At 43.6% G+C, this 22,187-nt stretch overlaps 1 protein-coding gene across 2 annotated transcripts in view; it reads left to right on the forward strand.

The window, feature by feature from the left end:
• HMCN1 (hemicentin 1) overlaps positions 1–22,187 on the forward strand; it is a 354,179-nt gene that overhangs the window by 318,510 nt on the left and 13,482 nt on the right. For both annotated transcript variants that reach the window (XM_006267576.4, XM_019500190.2), the window contains exons 93-103: positions 74–244; positions 1,550–1,693; positions 2,456–2,593; positions 2,877–2,998; positions 6,341–6,578; positions 11,860–11,922; positions 13,763–13,882; positions 14,156–14,290; positions 17,151–17,264; positions 17,632–17,757; positions 19,018–19,146. In XM_006267576.4, the coding sequence (XP_006267638.2) occupies positions 74–244; positions 1,550–1,693; positions 2,456–2,593; positions 2,877–2,998; positions 6,341–6,578; positions 11,860–11,922; positions 13,763–13,882; positions 14,156–14,290; positions 17,151–17,264; positions 17,632–17,757; positions 19,018–19,146 (1,500 nt within the window). The remainder of the gene's footprint in view (positions 1–73; positions 245–1,549; positions 1,694–2,455; positions 2,594–2,876; positions 2,999–6,340; positions 6,579–11,859; positions 11,923–13,762; positions 13,883–14,155; positions 14,291–17,150; positions 17,265–17,631; positions 17,758–19,017; positions 19,147–22,187) is intronic.

Here is a 22,187-nt window from a genome sequence, read left to right on the forward strand (position 1 = left end):
GTTGAAGTGTAATTCGCTGCCCAATCTGGAACACCTCTTATGAAAATTCTTTTGTTTACACCCTTGTCTGTAGTGGATGGAAACTGGGGACCATGGCAAGCTTGGAGTGAATGCTCTGCTCCTTGTGGAGGAGGGGAGCAGACCCGAACACGCCTGTGTAATAACCCAACACCTTCAAACAGTGGACGTCCTTGCCCAGGTGACTCTTCCCAGGTATCCAGATGTAACATCCAGGCATGTCCAGGTAATTTAGTTCAGCAACTGTATGCAAAATGCAAAGTAACCAAAGACTATTTTAAATTTAATATTAGTTATAAATATTTCAGTAATATATAAACATGCCAGTTAGCATAGCCCTTCCCCAGGCATTCCCACAGAATTGAGAAACCATTGTTTCTCAAGCTGTAGTTAGTAGACTACTTCCAGAGATTTATGGAGCTGCTGCTGTTGTACTGAACCATTTGACAGATTTCAAGAGGGTTCTGGAGATGTTTTTTTTTTCCTCTGTTAAACTCAAAATCATCTTTATTTAAAAAGTTTCTTCGCGCTAGTGCATAGAGAATAAAAAATACTAGCAACACCAAAAAACATGATTAAAGCAATCATTCATGTAACATGAAGGCTGAATAGTGACAGGGAACAAGATGCAAAACTGAAAGCTCTTGAACTAAATTACTGGTTTATAAATAGAAGCAAGCAATATGTTTTGCAAAAATGAGGAGTAATTAGCAAATGATTTGAGAATAACAAATGGAGCTACATTTTTAAAGCTTAATTTAACAAGCTCCTCTGCCTAGTTCAAGAAATAGTTACGATGCTGAAAAGATTTAGACCCAGTATTAGAGATGTATTACATTTTTAGGGTTGAACTCTAAATGATATGGGAAAATCACTTGGATATCCTCAAGGCTGGGTGTTATGAAAGTGGAAATTTCCATTTCAGTTAGATTAACAGAATTTGAAAGGAAGTTCAAAAACATCTTTTTAGGAGTACATGCTGTTTTTTCTTTTCTCTTTTCTTTTTTTCTTTTTTTTTTTTGAAGACAGGATGGCTATTTGTGAAAAGCTTGCTTGACTTCTAGTAAGATAAATACATGATAGTGTTCTGGCAAGTTACCTGACCAAATGATTACATTCTGCTTATATATGATATGAATTTGCTCTGCAGTGCATTTGAGTAAATTACATTTCCTCTCTGAGTATAACATGTTGTACAGCCCCAAGGTCTGCTATTCAACAGTCGTTGCTTTTTACTTAAAGGTAGCTGCATTTCAGTGGTGCAAGAAGTGATCCCTGTGTCACAGTTTACATAACAGCTCTTGTTTATAAAGTATTCTGTTATCCTTGGAGAAATGATGCGCTGTATAAATTTGAGATTATTACTATTACAACATATGTTGTTACAATATTGTTTCCTGTATGTCAGCCTGAACATGAAGAACTTTGTGACCTCATAGAGGGCTGAGTATCATTCTTGACTATTTTAACTTCATGGTAGCACTGAATGGGTTTTTCACAAATGGGTGTTCTTTCTGCCTTCCCCCAACAGGTGGGCCTCCACGTGCCAGAGGAAGTGTTATTGGAAATATTAATGATGTTGAATTTGGAATTGCTTTCCTGAATGCCACAGTAACAGATAGCTCTGACAGTAGAATAATACAAGCAAAAATTACAAATGTCCCACGGAGTCTTGGTAAGTTATATTGCTTCTTTCATTTATACGTAAGTCAGTTTGCCTGAATTTTCCTTGGGTTGATTTCTTTTCACACTTTCACTTAATTAAGACATCATTGCAGCACTGAAGGAATTGACCTAAACTCTTCTTAGGAGGGAACCCATAATGGGGGAGCTTTTATAATTTTTCTAGCGTGTTAACGTTCTTAAGATGAATCCTCCAGCTATACAAAGGCATAGCAGACATAGTGGTTGTACTGATATCAGAAGATACCAATACAAGCTACTATAGTGCAGCTATTAGGTCTGCATGATTCAGTAGTACTACAAGTATAGCAGAATTGCCCCAGCTTTAACTCTTTTTCATTCTGGATCAAAATTAGCGTGATATAGCTAACTTTTATCACTCCAGGATCGCTAAGGTATAACAGTTGCCACATAATGGCAGCAACAGCTCACCCTCCTCTATTAAAGTAGCTAAAAAGTATGTGTGTCCATACTCAGATAAATTACTTCACACTTTTCCTAAGAAGACTATATTCAGTTGGACATCACTGATCACTACATTCCAAAGATTTGCAACTGTTGCAAGTTGAACATGCAACACCTAACACCCTAACAAGGGATCTCTGATACTCATCCTAAAATACGTCAGTCTGCTTCTATAAGTATGCACACTACTCTGGGTTACATGGGATTCACATTAGAATTGGCTGTCAGGAGAAAGTAGGAGTATCCAAAGGTCATGTGATGCTTGAGTTTTTATTACATTTCTTTTAAGGCCCAGCAATGAAGAAGCTTGTTTCCATTCTAAATCCTATTTATTGGACATCTGCAAAGGAAATTGGAGAAGCAGTGAATGGGTTTACTCTCACCAATGCAATCTTCAAAAGAGAGACTCAAGTGGAGTTTGCAACTGGTTGGTTAACTTTGAGAGAGACACTCTAATTTATACAGTGTGACAAGCATAACAACAACTGCATGGCTCAAATATAATTATTTACAGTAGCTAAATTTATAGCATGTTCCAAATAACTGGTAGGATAAGGGGCTTTATATCATTTTTCCACCTTTAGTCTAAATAATGCAAGCAGTATAAAGTTAGCATAATAAATAAGATTCAGCTGGGACCTAATTCAGTTACTGTGCAGTTTATGTATATCGCTTATCATGATAGATCAGTGTGTGTTTGAAATTCACAGGAGAGATTTTGAGAATGACTCATACTGCCCGTGGTTTGGACTCAGATGGAGCTTTATTGCTGGATGTTGCAGTGAGTGGCTATGTTCTGCAGCTCCAGTCATCGGCTGATGTTAATGTGAAGGTAAAACCGCACACAGAAATGACAGCATTGCAATCCTACTTTAGTTTTTATGCATTCCTTTTTTTATCTATTTTAATATATTTAGCCATAAATAGTGCATAAGCTATGTTACAATATTCATAACTCTTCTGGTTGAGTTAGATGCATGAAAGTAAGAACTTGTGTGCCACAATCAGACCATGATGTCCTCTGTAACAGGAGGGGGGTCAGGGTTGCCATGCTCTCCCCTGCTGCCTCCTTTACCATGCCAAGTTGCCGACAAGCACCCTCAAATTCTTGCCTGCCACGACTTTGATGTCATATATATTTTACAGGGAGGCTGCCTTTTGTCCTCTTGGCCACAGTTCCCCTGTTATCACTAGTCCCTTTCCTGTATTGGGTGTTCTGTGCACCCCAGCCTTATGAGCTATGTGTGGCTCCAACCACCCCGGTACCATGCCCCAAGCCTCGCAGATATAATTGACGTTGTTCGGTCTGTCTCTGTGCCCTCTCCGGTGCTCGGGCTCTCCGTGGCCCTGTCTCTCTCTGTGCCCTCTCTGGCACTTGGCAATCGCTGCCTCCACTCTCTGGGGCTTCTCACTGCCTCCCCCACTGGGGCTAGGGTTCCCACGCTGCTGTGGGTCCCCAATGAGGCCTCCTCCATCCCCTCTTAGCCTCACCCAAACCACCAGTTACAAACAGCAAATAAAACACAAGCCCCCTGGGCTACAACACAAACTCCAGCTGTCCGGCTATAACATTAATCCAGCCACCCCTATGGTGCTCCATCCTTTACCAGTCTCAAACAGCTGATGCATTCAGGCCTCTTCCTTCCGCTCACTCCAGCAGGGAACCACCTCCTGACCTGCAGCCTGTGATTTGTATAGGAGCCAGGCCCTACCCCTTCTGGTCAGTTGACTAGACAGGTGTGGGTCACTAGTTCCCTCTAGTTGCCTCAGCAACCGGCACCTGAGGAGTTATCCCAGCTCTCCAAGTAGCAGGCACCTTAGTGCCCTGCTACATCCTCCAACCTGGAGAAGGGTCTACTGATGTTGGATAGATAGTCTATTTTGATAGGTTTTCAGGACAAGCTGGTGCATCTATACATGTTAATAGGAAGCAATAAACTCCAGAGCAATATGAGCCAGAATAAATTACCTCCAGATGCAGCATCTACATGCTTGGGACAGCAGCATGTGTGCTTGGGACAGCAGCAATTTGAGTCAAGGCAGAGCAGTTTATGCCAGGGCCAAGGGGACGGCCCAGGCCCGGGGCTGGCTGGGGCACAAGAGTGCTGAAAATGTGGAGCCATGTAGCTAGGCAGCAGGCAGGAAACTGGCCCCCTGCTGCCTAGGCTCACTGGGTTCAATTTATGCTGCGGTCAGCCTCTACACATGCATTTAATAGCAGTTAATTGCCTGCTGTAAGATAGCATTATCCTTGACAGTACTACCTTATGGCAACTTTAACTAGTTTACTGCAGCGTAATAGCATCGTATATATAGATAGTGACACTTTAGTCTGCAGCTAATTAATCTACTCTGCAGTTAAGCACACATGTAGATGCAGCCACCGAGTACAACATTATGAGTAAACACATCATAAAATCCCTTTAACAAATTTATCTTAAAATGAAATATGTTTCTAGATTTAAATCTAAGGGTTTTGTCACACATTCACTTGCAACAGTTGCAAATCATTAGGACACTGTGATATATTGAAGTTAGTACTTGATAGGGTGATACCAGTTCTCTATTTCATGCCATCGTGTCAAAGTTTTAGTAGTATATAATCTACAATTTGTTAGTTTCAAGTATTTAGAGGACTGGCAGAGACATTCCCCATACTCGTTGTCCTCTGAAGTGTCTGTGGTGAACATAGTAAACAATCTAGTAGCTGAGCTTGCCTGAATTTCCCTATAGAATCCACATATTTAAAAAATTAGGACTTTCTTATATACTTGTTCAGAAATGAACAGGTATAGGCTGCTCAGTTTTGCAATCTGTAAAGAGGTTATAATCTTATCTTGTCTGGTAGTTTCAAAGACATGATCTACTGAGTCACTAACTGTTGGTTCCAGTTGGTAACCTCTCTATTGCTAGTGATGGGGCATTTCTGTTGTTGGGCCCACCCCTCCAAGGGACTGATAGCAAAAACAGGTTACATGTTAAAGTTTTGTCCCTTTCCACGGTACAATATAAACCTTAAATATTTGAATAGGCCTTGAAGCTTTTTGACTTAGTGTAATAATTGGGAACACACATTTCATTATGAAAAAGAAAGTTTCATAATTAGTTTTACTTTGTTCTCTTTTTTTAAGATTGTTTCTATAAATGTAATACCTGATTAGTGTTTGAGGTCATAAGAATATGTATAGATATATGGATACAGTAAAAGGCCTGTTATCCGGCATGAGTGGAGGATGAGGGGTGCCGGATATCTAAAAATTCTGGTTACCTAAGGCCGGCTGTTTTTGGCCAGATGCAGGGCAGGGTGGGGAGGGGGGGAGGAGAAGGGTGCTACTCTGCAAGGTGCAGATGCTGGAGCTGTAGGGAGAGGCACAGGGGAGCTGCTACTAAAGGCCCTGCCTGTGCTGCACTGCTTCCTTGTGGGAATTGTGGTGGGCGGCCTTTCTCTTGTGCTTTGACAGGAGCTCTTATGCCTCCTGCCCCCTCTGCTGACTTACTGCACACTGCCACTTACTGCAAACTGCTGCAGGAACTGCCGCTAGAGCTCCAGCATCTGCACCTTGCAGAACAGCATCCACTGCATCTTCTTGGTGGTGCCCAGTAACAGTGTAAGACCCCATGGGCTTGGCTCTGGCCTGCTCAGTCACATAGCATTAAGGTGCCTCAAGATGTCTACATGTGGGTTAAGGTGTCTTAACTAATTGCATATAAATTTGATACCTGCTTTATGCCTAAAATCACCATTTTTAAGGCACATTAAGGGCACCCATGTTTGATCTATGCTTTTAATGCATCTTAAAAATGGCTAATGCGCCTTAAATCACCATGTGTAGATGCTCCCAGTAGGGTTAGAAACAGTTCTGTAACCACATTTTTTAAAACGTCAGAATGATCAACTACCAGCAGATAAAGACGGCTTAATTACCACAGTTATTTTCATTACTAACTAAAGAAAAATACAATGAATAACATTAATATTCAAGTTACCATAGTAACTGGAGTCCAAAAGTCACATGATGCTTGATGTACAGTTGATTCAGATGTTAAAAAAAAACAAACAAATGCCCTAGATGTTTTCTGCTACCTAAAATGATGAATCTGTTTTGCAGTGGACTAAGCAAGCTACAGTATTCATCCACTGTTGCTTGGATCTTGATTGTGGTGTTCATTTCAGGATTACACAGAGGACTATATTCAGACAGGCCCTGGGCAGTTGTATGCCTACTCTACACGGCTCTTCACCATTGATGGAGTTAGTGTGCCATATATGTGGAACCACACCATTACCTATGATCATACCCGAGGAAAAATGCCTTTCCTGGTGGAAACACTCCACGCATCCTCTATTATGACAGAGTACAACCCATTAGAAGAAACTCTGGATTTTAAAATTCATGCTTCCATTACAAAAGGTATTGTTTGACTTTTTCACAATTAAATAAAGAAGAGAAAAACCTACCCAATTTTAGATGGGCGTAACTTTAAAAAACATATATTCTTTTTTCTCAGTATTCTTCATTAATAGCATCCTCAAGGGTGCTTGTACACGTGACAAAAATTGGCCATTTTTGCAGCTTAATTGCGTCACACTATACATGTGCGGGGTTCTTTTATCATTTAAATAGATTTTCTATGTTGCAAACTAAACCACATTGCATATAGTTTAGTTTGCAACCCAGCTATTTTTAACATTGCAGCCTTTGACAGTTTGCCCACCCTCTGCCCCCACCAGCATGGGAGAAGGCAGAAGTGGTGAGAGGCCTGCCAGGAGCTGTTCTCCATGCAAGGTTTAGGGAAGAGTTGGTTCTGACGGGTGCTGTCTGTGAGCTAGGGCAGCACCTGTGCAGCTAGCACCCTGCCTGGGTGGTCCTGGGGGACACCATAGAGGGAAGAACCAGGCCCGTCTGCAGCTCAGAGACTGCACGGCCCACTGCCACCTCACGCAGGCAGGCTCCACGGAGAAAAAAGAAAAAAAAAAAGCGGTAAGGGGCCTGATTCTTTTTTTTCCCCTGCAAAGCCTGCCTGCCTCTCCCTCCATGGCAGTGGCACCACCTGGATGGCACCTACCCACTAGCAGCCCACCTAGGCAGCCCTGGGGGACACTGCCACCACAAAGGGAAGGGCTGGGCCTCTCTGCAGCTCAGGGGCTGCTTGGCCCACTGGCAGCTCATAAAAAAAAGAAAGGATCGGGCCCCTCGCTGTAACAGTGATGGAAGCGCCTAAATTGAAATGGTAGCTTTTAACTATCACGGTAAAAAACCCATCATTTCAATTTAGGGGACTAAACCCCTGTCACATGTACAAGCAGCCCAAGAAGTTGGCTTTAACTTGGGATAGAAGGATGCAAAAACATTGTGAAAAGTAAGATTTTTTGGGTGCACATTAATTACAAGTGCAGAAATAGAGCCACACTTGCCCTATTTCCCCCAATTCACTTTTGCTGGGATTATTTATAGCTGAAGTAGACGATCTAGAGCACAGATACCACAGGCAGCATGGGCAGATTGGGGAAGGGGACACATTGGCAGGTATAGGGATATGGCAGAAAGCTGAGCAGCAGATCAGGTAGGGATAAGGGATCAGAGTGGCATGTGAAGAAGGTGCTGGGATGTTTTGTGGCTTTCCTGCCAAATAGTTACTATATAGTATCCCAGACTTTGGAGAAGTGTCACATGCCATGTTTAAAACGTTCTTTTTTCTTCCCACAAATATGGAATTTCTCCTGTAGTTTTACTATGGTCTTTGGTGGGGCAGGGGAGTGTTTAGTATTACACAGTTAGTTATTAGATTACAGTTAGAAATTTTCCTCTAATACCAAGAACTATAGAGTTGGAATAGTTATACTAAAGGAGATTGGCTGTGCAGATGGAAGCGTCTGAAAAATAGCAGCAGTAAAATGGCTTAAAGGAGTATGCTAATACTCACAGAAAAGCCTTCAGTAAAATGTACCTAAGAGGAAAGATGGCTGCGAAAAAGAGTACCTGAGTTTGCTTCTCTCATTTCATGTTTATAGGGTCTAAATCATTCTTTTAGGTTTTTTCTTTAAATATTTTACATGAACAAAAAACATGATGATGTGATGCAGTCTGTAGATTGTACTGGCATATGTCTGGGATGACAGCATTTTGAAACCTAGATTAACAACAGTTGTAAATAAGTCCTCTGTTGCATTGTAAATCTAAGTACTATCACTCAAAAAGACACTGATGGATCATGATATATCAGACCTTTAGCCTGTTGTTGACAGTAGTGCCAGTATTGACTACTGTTTAATACTGGCCACAAGCCAACAACATTTGAGGAGAAGAAAGGATGACATGTTTCTGTCAAGTTGTTTTAATGGCAGTTGTTTGAAAGCCTTTTGGAGTCTCAGCTTATTTAGAAGTTTTGGTGAGGGTAATTTAGTGGGCAAAGTGCAGGCAAGGTGGGCTTGGGGTAAGCATTTGATACACATGCATAAAAAGTACAGGAGAAAGAGAGAGAGAGGGGTCTGCTTCACCATTGCTTGTATAAATCACTTATACCAGTGCAAAGTAGGTGTAAAATAGCTCCCAATGTGCTCTGATTTAAGTGACCATAGAAAGCTCAGGGTGTAAATGAATGGTATCCAGATGGTGTGAGGAGTAATGGGTTGTTGCTATGTGAACTTTAAGGATCTCCTTAAAGATGAAATTCACCAGTGTAGATGGCCAGACCAAAGCCTGTCTACCTTTTGGGTTCCACATATACATATGTGCCTTAAAGGGTGAGTTTATTCTAAAAAGGAATTTTGTAAAAATGTCATTGCTGAAATGAAAGAACGGTAGGGAAAATCCATATTCACTATGCCATTAATTTTCAGCCCACAGTGGTTTTATTTGCAAAGTTAAATGTTTTTTTAACAGGAGGGCCTAAACTCACCGTGTAATTTGAAAGCCAAACTAGATTCTTCTCCTCTCGCAGACCAGCACCATTAATGAATCGTTTATAGCCAAAACTATCTACAAACCCATTGTTCTCAAGTTATGCCTTCACTGAACAACTTCTTATAGAAGAACACCGAGGTGCAAGGAATACAATGGTGTCTCTTTGCTGTTTTTATAGAATCACTTTTCAGGGTAAAATTGATTTTTTTTTTTTTTTAATGCAAGTTTTATGTTGACCCTTCTGCACTAGTTGACCCTTTAGAACATAAATGTGAGCTGGTGCTTTTTTACAGTGAATGCCCATAGTTTTTGACATCTAATTCTGTTCCCTGCATCTCATTCCTAGAGCTGTGCGAGGCTTCGGACAGAGCTTTGGATCTGGAGAAGCTTCAGACGCTTCAGGGTGCAAAGCAGCACATCCAGGTCGAAGCGCTGGCCTTGTTAGGCTTCCCAAAGAGCCTCAGAGCTGCCTCAGAGATCCGGCCATAGGGTATAATGGGGAAACAATTAAATATCTATAACCTTGTTGTTTTTTAATCTGATTTGGATGAAATTTTCAGGAGTGGTAGACTCTGCAGAGAGCATAAAGCCTGCAAAGTTTCAAGACGATTGGTGCAGGGGTTTGGTGGGGAACGGCACCCCAAATTCTTAAAAGCAAAACTCATGTCACATCTATGTGTTACAACACAGGGGGGTCAAAACTGCAGGGCTGGTAGCTCTTGCTGAGGCCACAATGCTTGCCAAGTTTCAAGAAGATCAGTGCAGGAGTTTGGGGGGAACTGCCCCTCAAGCTGCGGACAGGCAAAACTCGTGCCATGGGTGCTTGTGGGACTGACTGGCTTGGGGTGGGGAGGGGAGACACTACTGCAGGCCTGGCTGCTAAGCTGCTGTGTTACCAGTTACCAATCAATCAATCATGATTAACTCAGGGATCAGGGACTCAGGGACCAGCTCAATACACAGGACCTAGCTACTACATAAGGACTTAATGAGCATCAATTAGCACCTACAAAACCAGGCTAAGGAGAGGAAAAAATCAATGCAGACAATCAACTGCCCCAAGACAGACACAGTCTTGGCATGAGTTTTGCCTGTCAGCAGCTAGGGGTGCAGGACCCCAGAACCCCCCTGTACCAATCTCCTCGACAGCTGACTGGTGTCACAGCAGGAGCCACCATCCCTGCAGCTGTTACCCTGCTGCGCCTTAACGCACACAGGGTCACCCAAGGCATGAGTTTTGCTTGTCCGCAGCTTGAGGTGCAGTTCCCCCCAAACCCCTGCACCTATCTCTTTGAAACTTGGCAGGCTTTGTGGCCTCAGTAATAGCTACTAGTCCTACAGTTTTCACACCCCATTGTAACACACAGATGTGACATGAGTTTAGCTTTCAAGAATTTGGGGTACAGTTCCTCCCAAACCCCTGCACTGATCTTCTTGAAACTTGGCAGGTTTCATTCTCTCAGCAGAGGCTACCATCTCTGCTGGTTTCTTTCAAATCAGACAAAAAACAACAAAGTTATAGATATTTCATTTATTGCCCCTTATACCCTATGGTCAGATCTCCAAGGTGGAAACCCAGTCTGGAGCTCCGGATTGGATCGCAGCCATCTGAAGTGGCCGGATCTGAAGCCGGATTGGATCACTGCTGACTTGCACAGGCCTACCCATTCCTATTAGAGTGAAGCTGAGAGTGCTTACAGACATTCAGGGCCTTGTTCTAACTCATGGCTCTTTACATAAAGCACCATGAGTTATAACCCCCGACCCAACAGATGTTCACCTGTTGGATGGTGAGGGGGAGGTAGAGGCCCAACCCTGGGCAGCGGGTGGAGGTGCTCCAGCATCCTCTAAGGTGGCTGCCAGGCTGCCCCTCTCCCCAGCCCCCAACCCCATCAACCCAGCTCTGGGGCGGTCAGTGGGGGAGGGAGTGGGAAAGGAGCAGCAGTGCAGAGCTGCCGGCTGCTTTAGAAAGACCAGAGCTGGGGCAGGGTGAGGGGTAGGGCTGGGTGGAACAGAGCCTCCTCGTCTCATGGGCCTGGCCCAACTCTCCCCAGTACTCCAGCTGGGGTAGCTGGGGGGGCCTGCAAGGTAAGGGGGCTGTGTTCTACTCTGCCTTTTCCCTGCCCCCGCCCTGCCCCCAGCTCTGGCCATTCAAAAGCTGCCAGCAGCTCTGTGCTGCCATACCCCCTCCCTCTTCCTCCCCCACTGACAGTCCTACCCCCACGCAAAAAATTAACCCAGGAGGGAACACAAGTTCCCTAAGGTGCTCTTCTTTAGAGCATTTTCATCTAATACTTCATTTGACCAGAGTTAAATTTTTGCATGATCAGCCATTTAAAAAGTGCTGTGCAGCCATGCACATGTGTTTAAGTCATGACTACAGAGCACTTTCAGGGCCTGATTGTGCAAAAAATGTCACTTGTATAAGCACCCTGAGTGACTTGAATGTTAATAATGAAGGCATCATGTAGGGAGATCCTTGGCACTCCAGCTTAGATACTTCCTGCAGTCATTCTGGAAAATATTTTAGTTTGATTTGACTGTTTTCTTTGCATAAATACACAAAACCAAAAGAACTGTTACTTCCCATAGCAAGGAGAGTGAAATTACATTTATTATGATATTTATATGGTTATATTTAATTTCTAAACATAGACATTTCTTTGGACAAAAATTATGGGGTTTAATTAATTGCTGGAATGGAACTTTTTAATTTTAACCTGTTTTCTAAATATGACTTAGTTGCATTTTTCATGCATAAGTAAATTTTGGCTTCTTTTACACATAGGAGACCGCAGCAATCAATGTCCTGGTGGGTTTAGTCTGGATTCTAGTGGGCCCTACTGTTCAGGTAAGGACATGAAAAATAATTACATATATATGTAATCAAATATACTTTACATGTATTGCTTCGCTACCAAGTTTTATGAACTATGGCAATACAAAATACAAATTATTCTTTAAAATTAAATTTAGTGCTCACAGAAGGAAGCAGAATAAGAGCCATTGAGGAATTAATTACAGTATTTATTTACAGATAATCTATAGTATTTACAGTAGCAATACAGTCTCCCTATTTACCACTTATTAAAATCTCAGCCTTGGTCTAGTGAAAGATAAGTGTACATATATCTGTTCACTGGTTGGCCTATCTGCTACAAATGATGACCAGTGTGTAAAAAATGTGTCTGGCTTGACTGTAGGAAAAAATCAAAGGTTAGTGATTTAAAACAATCCCTGAAAGAAAATCACTTCAAAGACTAGAAACCCACTTGAAGCTCAGTACTTATAGTAAAAAAAAAAAAAAAAGTATTTAACAGTTTACTAGTTGATTGAGTAGTGTTTGCATGATGGATAATAATGGATAACAAATTTATGTAATTACATTGATTGCCAGAACTAGTGGTTATTTGGAATTTATTTTGGAACGATGCATCTTTTAAGGGATAAGCCACATGAAAAGTTAGAGTTTATGAAACCCTAAAAGCTTCACTGAGTTGAGTTGAATTTTAAATATTGAATTCTTACCCTCTCCCCCAACAAAACAATTCATAAATCCACAGGAAAGAATAAAGATAAAATTATTTTTTCACATACTACATGCCTCTCAGATAAGAGACACACTTTGTTTTGGACAGAATTAAGGGGAAAAAAAAGATTTTTCTGGATTCATGGCTGAATACAGGTCACATGGAACAGGAAACATCTGCTCTTCAGTATCACTCTCTTTGTGCAGCTTCACAGCTAAAAAATTACTGTTGTCATAGCTGCTGCTGAATTGGCAGCAGCTTTTAGCTGATTTGGCTCACTGGGCTGATTTTGCCAATTTGGCAGTGGCTGTGACAGGGTTAAAGCTTTAACTGGCATGTAGACTCTCTCTCTCCTGCATGGGGCAGGAGCCCAGCATTGAGCCAACCCGTAAGCAGTCATTTCCAACAATCCCATGCCTCCCCATTCCATCATGGAGCTTCCTTGCTTAAAATATGTACTCCAGTTTTGGATGTCTAATTTTTTATGAAAAAGTGTGTGCATTAAATAAAGTAATAAGAGTTTTAAAGCACAACGATAGAACACTTATAATAATATGATCTGTCCAAGTCTACATATGACAATTCTAGGTTTGATATTACTTGTTCTTAAAACTAGAACCTTAACTTGAACAAAAGATCTACCATATACACATTTCACATTTTCTGTAGATTCAAGTAAAAATTTGCCCTAACAAAATACAAAAAGAGAGTTTTAAAATATGCCTAATTTGAACTCAAAACATAGTTTCAAGCTGGTATTTTCAGCTACACAGACCAATTCAAACTTTGTTAATTGTTTCGTGAAACACAGCAGTTTCATTCTCTGTGGTCTTACTCCTGTTTTGTTTTAGTACACCACTACTGGATATAAAAAACCTTCACTAATACATAAGAGGCATAACACAGTGTAGAATCAAGTTCTATGTGTTTAGCGTACTGAGAATAAAGCAGAGCTGCATTACCTAGAGTCATTCTGAATCCCATTGTCTTGGTAAGCCTGAGGACTTGCTACCTGACCACCACAACCGTGAGGAGATGTAAGAAGGAAGAACTTTGCACCTTCTTTCTTTTGTGGAATGGCCAGGAACCATCTTTCCCTATATCTCCTGTTTATTTCTCTCTAAAGTCACTAAATCATTTCTTGAATTTCTCCTTTTTCAGATGAAGATGAATGTGTAGTGCGAAATCCTTGTTCTCATGTTTGTCATAATGCCATAGGAACTTATTATTGCTCCTGCCCCAAAGGCCTCACTATATCTGCAGATGGAAGGACATGTCATGGTAAGCTAGACTTCTAATAGTATGTATAGACTGGACACATGATTTTGACCAGACTAAAAAAGTTAGTTAGAAGCCTAAATAATTTTGTTTGTATTCACCTTCTTTCCACTGGCACAGAATATAAATCTACAGGTGAAAGATGTGTGTTATACCAGAATGTTTTATTTCCTAAAATGTTAAATATTTTCAGTTATAGTTTTTACTTATTATGGATATTTTAAACCTCTTTTACATTTACAGGTATTGATGCTTGTTATTTGCTTTCTATTGTAGACATTGATGAGTGTGCGTTAGGTGGACATTCCTGTCATGCAGGTCAAGACTGTGAGAATATCATTGGTTCATATCGCTGTGTGGTTAGGTGTGGCATTGGCTTTAAAAGAACATCTGATGGATTAAGCTGCCAAGGTGTGAAGAGGTCTTTATTTATTAACCTTAAGCTATACTTCTTTCATTTACCATGTTTGTAAATATCTCTCCCAAGAAAGGTTTAGTCCTTTATAGATAAAAGTCCTACAGTCCTCTCGTATCAAACTATTCTGAGCTTTTTCTGGGCCATTCTGATAAGGGGCTTTCAGTGCATTTCTGCTCTCTAGACTCTCAGAAAGGAAAAAACCTGCACTGAAATAAAGTAAAATTATTATTCCTTAATCTTATGTCTATTTTCCATTGTTATGGAATTAGGAAAATATATTTTCTTGTTCTGGTATTAAAAATTTTCTCTACATGACACCATATTTGCATGCCTGACTACCTATAGGTAGGGATCTACCTAAACTGTGCTAAGAAGCAGGGAAAAATTGAAAGCCACTCGCAGTGTGTGGCACCTTTTTTTGAGGTCTTTTCACTGCAGCCCTCTCACTTCTGATTGGCCAAGGGGCCTCAGCAGCCCCATTCCTTGCTGCTGATTGGCCAAGAGGGCTTCCTATTGTGTGGCTCCATCCCTTGCCACTAATTGGCAGAGAGGGGCAGGGCACTCAATGGGCAGCCCTCTCAGCCAATCAGCAGTGAGAAGTGGCAGGTACAGCCACCATTTTTGCTGTTCCTCTTCATGCAGGTGGCTTCCCTCCCCTCCCTTCCCCCCGGTGGGCTCCAAGGCTGGGTTTAAGTGACCCTTAGGGACTACAGGCTCCCATTGTGGAGCCAGCATTTTATTTTTAGTAGGTTTTTTTCCTGGTGATTCCATACCAAAATTGTGGGGATTGCCATTTTTACAGGGTTGTCAAAAACTGCTTTTTTCATGTTTCTAAAAAAACTATGAAATTATGAAGGGCAGTGGTCACCAACCAGTTGATCACAATCTACTGGTCGATTGCGGCACCTTGGACAGTCTATCTGATCCTGGGGGGGTGGAGTGATTGCACACATGCACATGCCCTGCCCCGACCAGCAGGTCAGTCAGATTGAGAGTGGGGAACAGGCAGAAGCAGGGGCTGAGGTGAGTGGGGCCCTGGCCAGGCTGTGTGGTGAGAGGATCAGAGCCCGGGCAGCTCATCCATACGCATGGGGGGCTCCTGCCACTGTGTGCACCCTGACAGGCCTGGGAGACATGGGACCCCCCCAATCTGCATGTGGGGCAGAGGCAGCTGCTGCTGAGCACTGCACTTTGTGCCCTGAGCCCTGCTGCAGCTTCTCCAGGAGCATATGTCCCATTACCAGGTGGGCAGAGGGTGAGGCTCAGCCCAGTGGCAGGATGCAGTGGCATTGGGCTGCTCTCAGACCAGCTACAGCAGGGCTTGGGGCATGAAGCCCAGCATGCAGTGGCAGCCGCCTCTGCTCCATGCACAGATCACGGGTATAGATGCCCCTCCCAAACACAGGGCAGCACAGGTGGCTGCAGCAGTGGTGAGGGAGGGAGTATGGCTGTGACTGTGGCAGAGGCAGAGGCAGGCACTGCACAGCCAGGGCAGGACATGGGACAGAGCCACAAGCGGCTCATCTGGGGGACATGGGGATGGGGGGTATGCACGCTGGGAGCATGTGCCCCCAGATCTGTGCATGGGGTGAGGGTGGGCTGCTGCTGCAGGCTGGGGCCAGGGTAACGCCGGGCTCTTCCCAGTGCGGGGCTGGACAAGGCTGTGCTCAGGGCAGGTGGTGGTGGCAGCCCTGGGAGGAGGGCTACAGGCGGCTGTAGCCACCCGAAAATTCACTATAGCCCCCCAAGTTCCCCTCCCAGTGCCACCGCCACCTGCCCTGAGTGCAGCATGGCCCGGCCCCCCACTGGGAATAGCTTGGCACAGCCCCCCAACAGCACAGCGGCAGTCCAACCTCCTGTGTGCGTGGATCCCAGGCATACGGCCCCCATACCCTCCTGGGGTGTGTGCATTGGCAGGAGCCACCAGCCCCTCCCCACACCGGGTGCCCCCCAGACAAACTGCTCACGGCTTCGTCCTGTACCCCACCGCAGCTGGGGCAGGGCCTGCCCCAGCCGCAGCCCCACTCCCTCCCTCACTGCCATGGCGGGGTGCAGATTGAGGCCCCGGTGGTGAGGGGAGGAAGCAGGGCACAGGGAAGAACAGGGGCTGAGGTGAGTGGGGCCCAGACAGACCAGATGGTGGGACAGGTGGAGCCTGGGGGCCATGTGCCCCCCGATCTGTGGGCAGGGGGTGGGCAGAGGCTTTGCTTTCTGCTGAAGCTGCCACGTGCTCCCTGCCCACCCGGCAGCAGGACACACACATTGCATTGCATGGTTCTCAGGGTAATGGGGCTCAAAGCCCAGCCCACAGAGGCAGCTGCCTCTGCCCCGTGCACAGATTAGGGGGGCATGTGCCTCCCAGGCTCCACTTGTCCCACCACCTGGCCCAGCTGGGGCCCCACTCACCCCAGACCCTGCTCATGCCTGTGCCCTGCTCCCTCCCTCACTGCTGGGGCCTCGATCGGCCCCTCCCCCCCAGCCTTTTCCCCTTCCCCCACAGACTTACCTTTTTTAATTAAAGTCCAACCTAGGATCTACCACAATCAGCCCCCCCCCCCCAAATAATTTTTTCTCCCTCTGCCTCAATCTGTCCCCCACTTTCCTCCCCACAAGATGACTTGCTGGGAGGCAGGGAGGGCACAGCAGATCCTGGGTTGGACTTGAATTCAAAAAGTGGTTCCGTATTTAAAAGGTTGGAGACCACTGCTATAGGGAAAAAGCGTAAAAAGGGCAGATAAGACTTAGAGATCAAATAAGAGCTTAAAATGTTAAACATGCGAAAACAATGTTTGATGTATATGAATATAAGATGATCCACAGCTGTAACACTGAAGACTTTGTATTATTCAACAGATGTTAATGAATGCCAAGAATCCAATTCCTGTCATCAGCATTGCTTCAATACCATAGGAAGTTTCCATTGTGGATGTGACCCAGGATATCAGCTAAAAGGCAGAAAATGCATGGGTATGGAAGAAAATTAGGTCCCAGAAAACAGAATTTCTATGTAGTTCACTAATTTGATTTCAAATGCAGTTTTTATAAAGAGGCATGCAGCAAGAACATATCCCTTCTAAATCCTTAAGATTTTTGAATGAGCTTACAAAACAGAACTAGATCATTTTACTTGATTTCACTTGGATATGAAATAATTGGAAGAGTGCAAGTGAGGCTGTGAAACATGCATGAGACAGGCAAACTGTACACATAACTATATACATATTTGTGAAGGTAGATGCACGTACAGAATATAATTAGGTTTGATTACCCTGGTTTTGTGGAATAGAGTATTAAGAAGTCAGCTAATTTTAAATCCATCTCTAATTTTTTTAAGATATAAATGAATGCAGGCAGAATGTGTGTAGACCTGATCAGCACTGCAAGAACACACGTGGTGGCTATAAGTGCATTGATCTATGTCCAAATGGAATGACTAAGGCAGACAATGGAACATGTATTGGTGGGTATATGGATTCATTTACTGCATCATGCTTGTAATGCATATGGACTTTGGCCAACATTTTCAAAGGGTGATGCATCAAGATTAGTACCTAAGTCTGTTTCTAGACAACTAAATAAATTACTTGTATTTCACACCTAGCATCATTAACTTCTTTTGACTTATGGCCAGGCTTATACTGCTTGACTGCTTTGTGATAATTCATGTTAACTGGTGCTGGATGTCCTCCAAGTGCCCAAGATTTTCATTAACCCCTTTAAACAAATGGTGAAAGGATAGGTTTGCCCTGTTCTTCTCATTTCTTTTTTTTTTTTTTAAATAGTAGTAATGGAGTCAGTGGCTGCACATATGTTCAAGTGATCCAGGAGAATTCCCCTGGTTTTGTTTTCCTGATAGAAAAACTTACCTGAACAAAAGTTCAAATGCCATGCCACTGCAGTCAAGGGGCCTGTTGCACATATTTCAGTGGGTATTGCAGACCCCCCAGTCTGTTTGGTGACAGCTGACAGCAGTGCTTAGGGAAGCCCAGATTGGTTGACACGGGCTGCCTCTCAGGCTGTCTCTCCCTGCAGCGTGGGGTTTGTGCAGGGGCTCCCTGCTCAGCTCAAGCAGTCCAGTCCAGACTGAGTGTCACACTATCTCCCTGGACCCATAGGCAGGAAGTGAGATATGAGCAAGGCACACTGGGATGCTGAAGGACTGTGCTGCAGCTTCTCTCAGAAGGTTTGTGTACAAATGTTCACTCTTCCAAGATAAACTTTCCCAGGACTCATTGAACCCTGGTTGTTCCCAAGAACAACTGGGCTGGACTCTACTGCTCTATTTCCATACTTACAAACTCATTTGAGTGTTGGAGTAAGAAATATTGTGCCCCTTTTGAGCTACATATACTAATGTTTCATAGAGTGTGCCTGTTCTCTACAAGTACATTTTAAGGTTTTAAAACCTACTACTAATCAACTGGAAACTTGTTAAAAGTTTAAGTAAATAAATGCAATTAAGATGGAAGATTGTTTTATCTCTACATCTAGTCCCAGTATAACCCAGACTCATCATAGTCTGTCACACAATTGTTGTGAACTGGTAGTGTCCAATGTTATTACAGATAAGAAATGTATTTTGTTCCCCCAGCTTAGAAAGTACATAAAAGACAGGGCCAAACTCAGCTGTTATTTACCTCCATCTTAATATGTTTAGAAAGGGAGCACTTGAAGTTTCAAGAACAATTAAGTCACTATTTATTACCTCTGTTTGTTTTAGACATTGATGAATGCAGAGATGGTACCCATCAGTGCAGGTACAACCAGATTTGTGAGAATACACGGGGGAGTCACCGTTGTGGGTGTCCAAGAGGTTATCGCTCTCAAGGAATTGGAAGACCCTGTGTGGGTAAGATGAGTGGAAATCACATTACACTAACAACGATTCCATACACTCAGCTACTGCTTTTTGGCTGCTTTTTACGCTATAACATGACTAGAGACACTATCCCTTTTGAAGTCTATAAGCTAAGCAGATAAGCCTACTGTTAGGGAGCAAAAAAATGCTCATGATAATATTAAATATTTCAAAACAAAACAAATGTGTTGACCATTCCTACTTGAAATTGCTCTGTTAAGGAGTTTTATTGTACTGAAGTATAATACTCCATAGATCTTGGAACAACAGTAGAGTATGTATGTCATGTTTTCTGTAATAACCAAGCGTATTGGGGTGAATTTAGGAAAATCCTGGCAGGGTCAACACCAAATAGCTTTTCTTAAGTTAGTTCCTTTGACAATAAATGTAGTTATCTGTGGGTGCATCTACATGAGATGCTTTACTCTGCAGTAATGTAGTTTACTATGCAGTAAGCATGTGAATCTACAGGTGCACACGCTTACTGCTCAGTAAACCTTGCTAATCGCAAGTAAATTTGCTAACTACAAATGCAAGTAGCAAAATTACCTGTGATTACTTACTGTGCAGTAGCTCTTGTGTATGTGCCTGACAGGGAGCAAATCTTCTTCTAGTCAGCTGGCCACTAGGGGGCAGGAGATTGCTCCCTGCCGCTAGGGTGAGCTCCGCCACCACAGCCTGGGCAGGAACTATGTCCTCCTGCCCTGGCAGCGGGGAACTCCAAGCCCCCTGCTCCAAGATTGTGATTGGGGAGTGAAGGACTAGGAGATCCTTAGCTCCCAGCGCCAGCTGCATGACTGCGGAGGCTAGTGCTGGGAGATAATGATCCAGAAAAGGTTCTCCCAGCACCAGCCCCGCAACTGCAGAGCTGCCACTGGGAACTCACTGCTGGCAGGGGCTGGGAATCCTGTTCCCCACTCAGCTCTGTGATTGCAGGGTTGGGTGGGGAACAGACTCCCCAGCCCCCACCCCACAGTCGTGGAGCAGGGGCTAGGAACTATCCCGGTCAGGGTCAGGTCCCAACACCATGCTCCAATTGAAGCACAGGCCTTGGAAAGAGCTTCAGGGGTGAGGTAGGTCCCAGCCTCCCACCCCGATCTGTCAGTGGGGCAGCTAGGAGTGAGCTCGCTGCTAACTGCCCCATTGGCAGATTGGGGCAGGGGGCTGGGACCTGCCCCTCCCCTGCAGTTCTTTCCAAGTCCCCTTTCCCCAATCAGAGAGCCATGGGCAAGAGCTCCATGTCCTCACCCCAGCAGCAGGCAGCCCCCTGGGGAAAGGGGGCAATATCCTAGCCCTGGCCAGGAGACATCTGTCTCCTGGTCCAGTGCTCCCTGCCAGACCGTGGGCTAGCACCCAGGGGGAGCCTAGAGCTCCCCCTGGTGGCAGCAGGGGCCCATTGCAGGGCCCCAGGAAGCAGGGTAGTTTGCTGCCATTAGCAGCAAATTGGCTCCCACTTCCCTGTACGTGTGTATGCCTGCCTGGGAGTGTTTATGCATGTGTATACACACCTGGTATGTGGGCTATTCAGTAGAATGCTAGCTTCTTTGATTCACAGACAAGCTTGTGAGGAGAATGGTGTGGACCTCCCAGAGGGCAACCTTCAGCAGGGATTATCATCTCAGCAGGCATAGTTCATCTCAGAACTCAACTCATGGAGCCAAAAGAGTGTGCACATTTAACCATCCTTTGCTATGGCATAGCCTATGAATATTGTACACCTATCTAAGGCTAGTAGTCAGTGTGGAGGGAGTTGATATGGTCCTGCTGCTCTTTGGATAGATTACTATGCAGAATAAAATAAGTCCTTGGATTCCAGAGTGCCAGAGTAAGGAATGTATTTAAACTGAAATATTTTGTTTTCAAAATTTTAACTGTTTAGCTGTAGACCATAGTATTCTCCCCGCTCACTGCACCCCCATCCTCCCTGGAACTCAGATCTTTCTCAAAAGCCCTAGACAGTCTTGATTTTTGTAATGTAGAAAAGCTAGCAACATTTCTGCTAGTAATGACTGACCCCCAGTTCAAGTCTAAAGACTCCACATAAAAAAACAATAAAAAGGCCTTATTCTTATTGAAGGCCGGTCAGTACTGCTGATTCATTCTGTAAGCTAAAAATGCACGAAGGGAGAGGGGGAGGACATGGCTAAACCAATTCAAATATATATATTTCAAATGATGTATTTTAAAGATATACATACATACATACATACATTTATGTAAGTATGTATGCATGCATTTTGTGGAAATGTGACTTTGTAAAATACTTGAAAATCTGTTCATGCACATGTTTTTATAGCGTGTGTGTAGCTAAATCAGGTAAGTCTAGGTTAAGGCTTCTTGGCACTGAAGTAATAAATATTAGACAAATAACACCAATAGCTGTACTGGCACCATACAGTGTACAAAGTGCAAGGCATTTGTTACACTTAGAGTTTATGATCAAATAAAATTGGGCAAATAATATAAATAAAAACTAAGACATCTAGGGTGCTAGTTCTTATTATTTTCTTGTATTCATAATGAATAATAGAAAGGGATACTGTCTAGTGAATGCTTTGGCTGTCCCTGAAGTCAATGATCACTTCAACTGTAAGTCATGAGCATGGCTTTGGTATAAGAAAAAAAAGTAAGACTGACTTATTGCTTTAACTTTGCTACTGTCACATGTGCTGCTCCTTAAGTTGGTTGAGTCCAAGGCACGCTCAGTAACTCATTTCATTCTCAGTCTCATGGCATATTGGGCCTGATAGTTCTTGTAACAGGACTCTCTCAAGATATACAGCATACAGAATTGTCTTTTAGTTTTTTTCTGTGTACCTTTCTGGGGATCCTTCTAGCTCCTTTCTCCTCCATTTCCCACCAGAGTTTCATGTAAGACTACTCTATCCTTTCGATAAGTAGAGTTGGAACTTGCTTCTGGGGCAGTCAGAAGAGTTTCTAAAGGCTGACGAGGCTGAAGTTACCAACAGTCAACTAGTCTAAGTGTAGCAATGTCAGCCTTCTGAAAAAGTTTGGGGGTTTTCAGCTTGACT

The sequence above is a fragment of the Alligator mississippiensis genome, chromosome 5, assembly GCF_030867095.1.
Source record: "Alligator mississippiensis isolate rAllMis1 chromosome 5, rAllMis1, whole genome shotgun sequence".
Taxonomy (NCBI): Eukaryota; Metazoa; Chordata; order Crocodylia; family Alligatoridae; genus Alligator; species Alligator mississippiensis.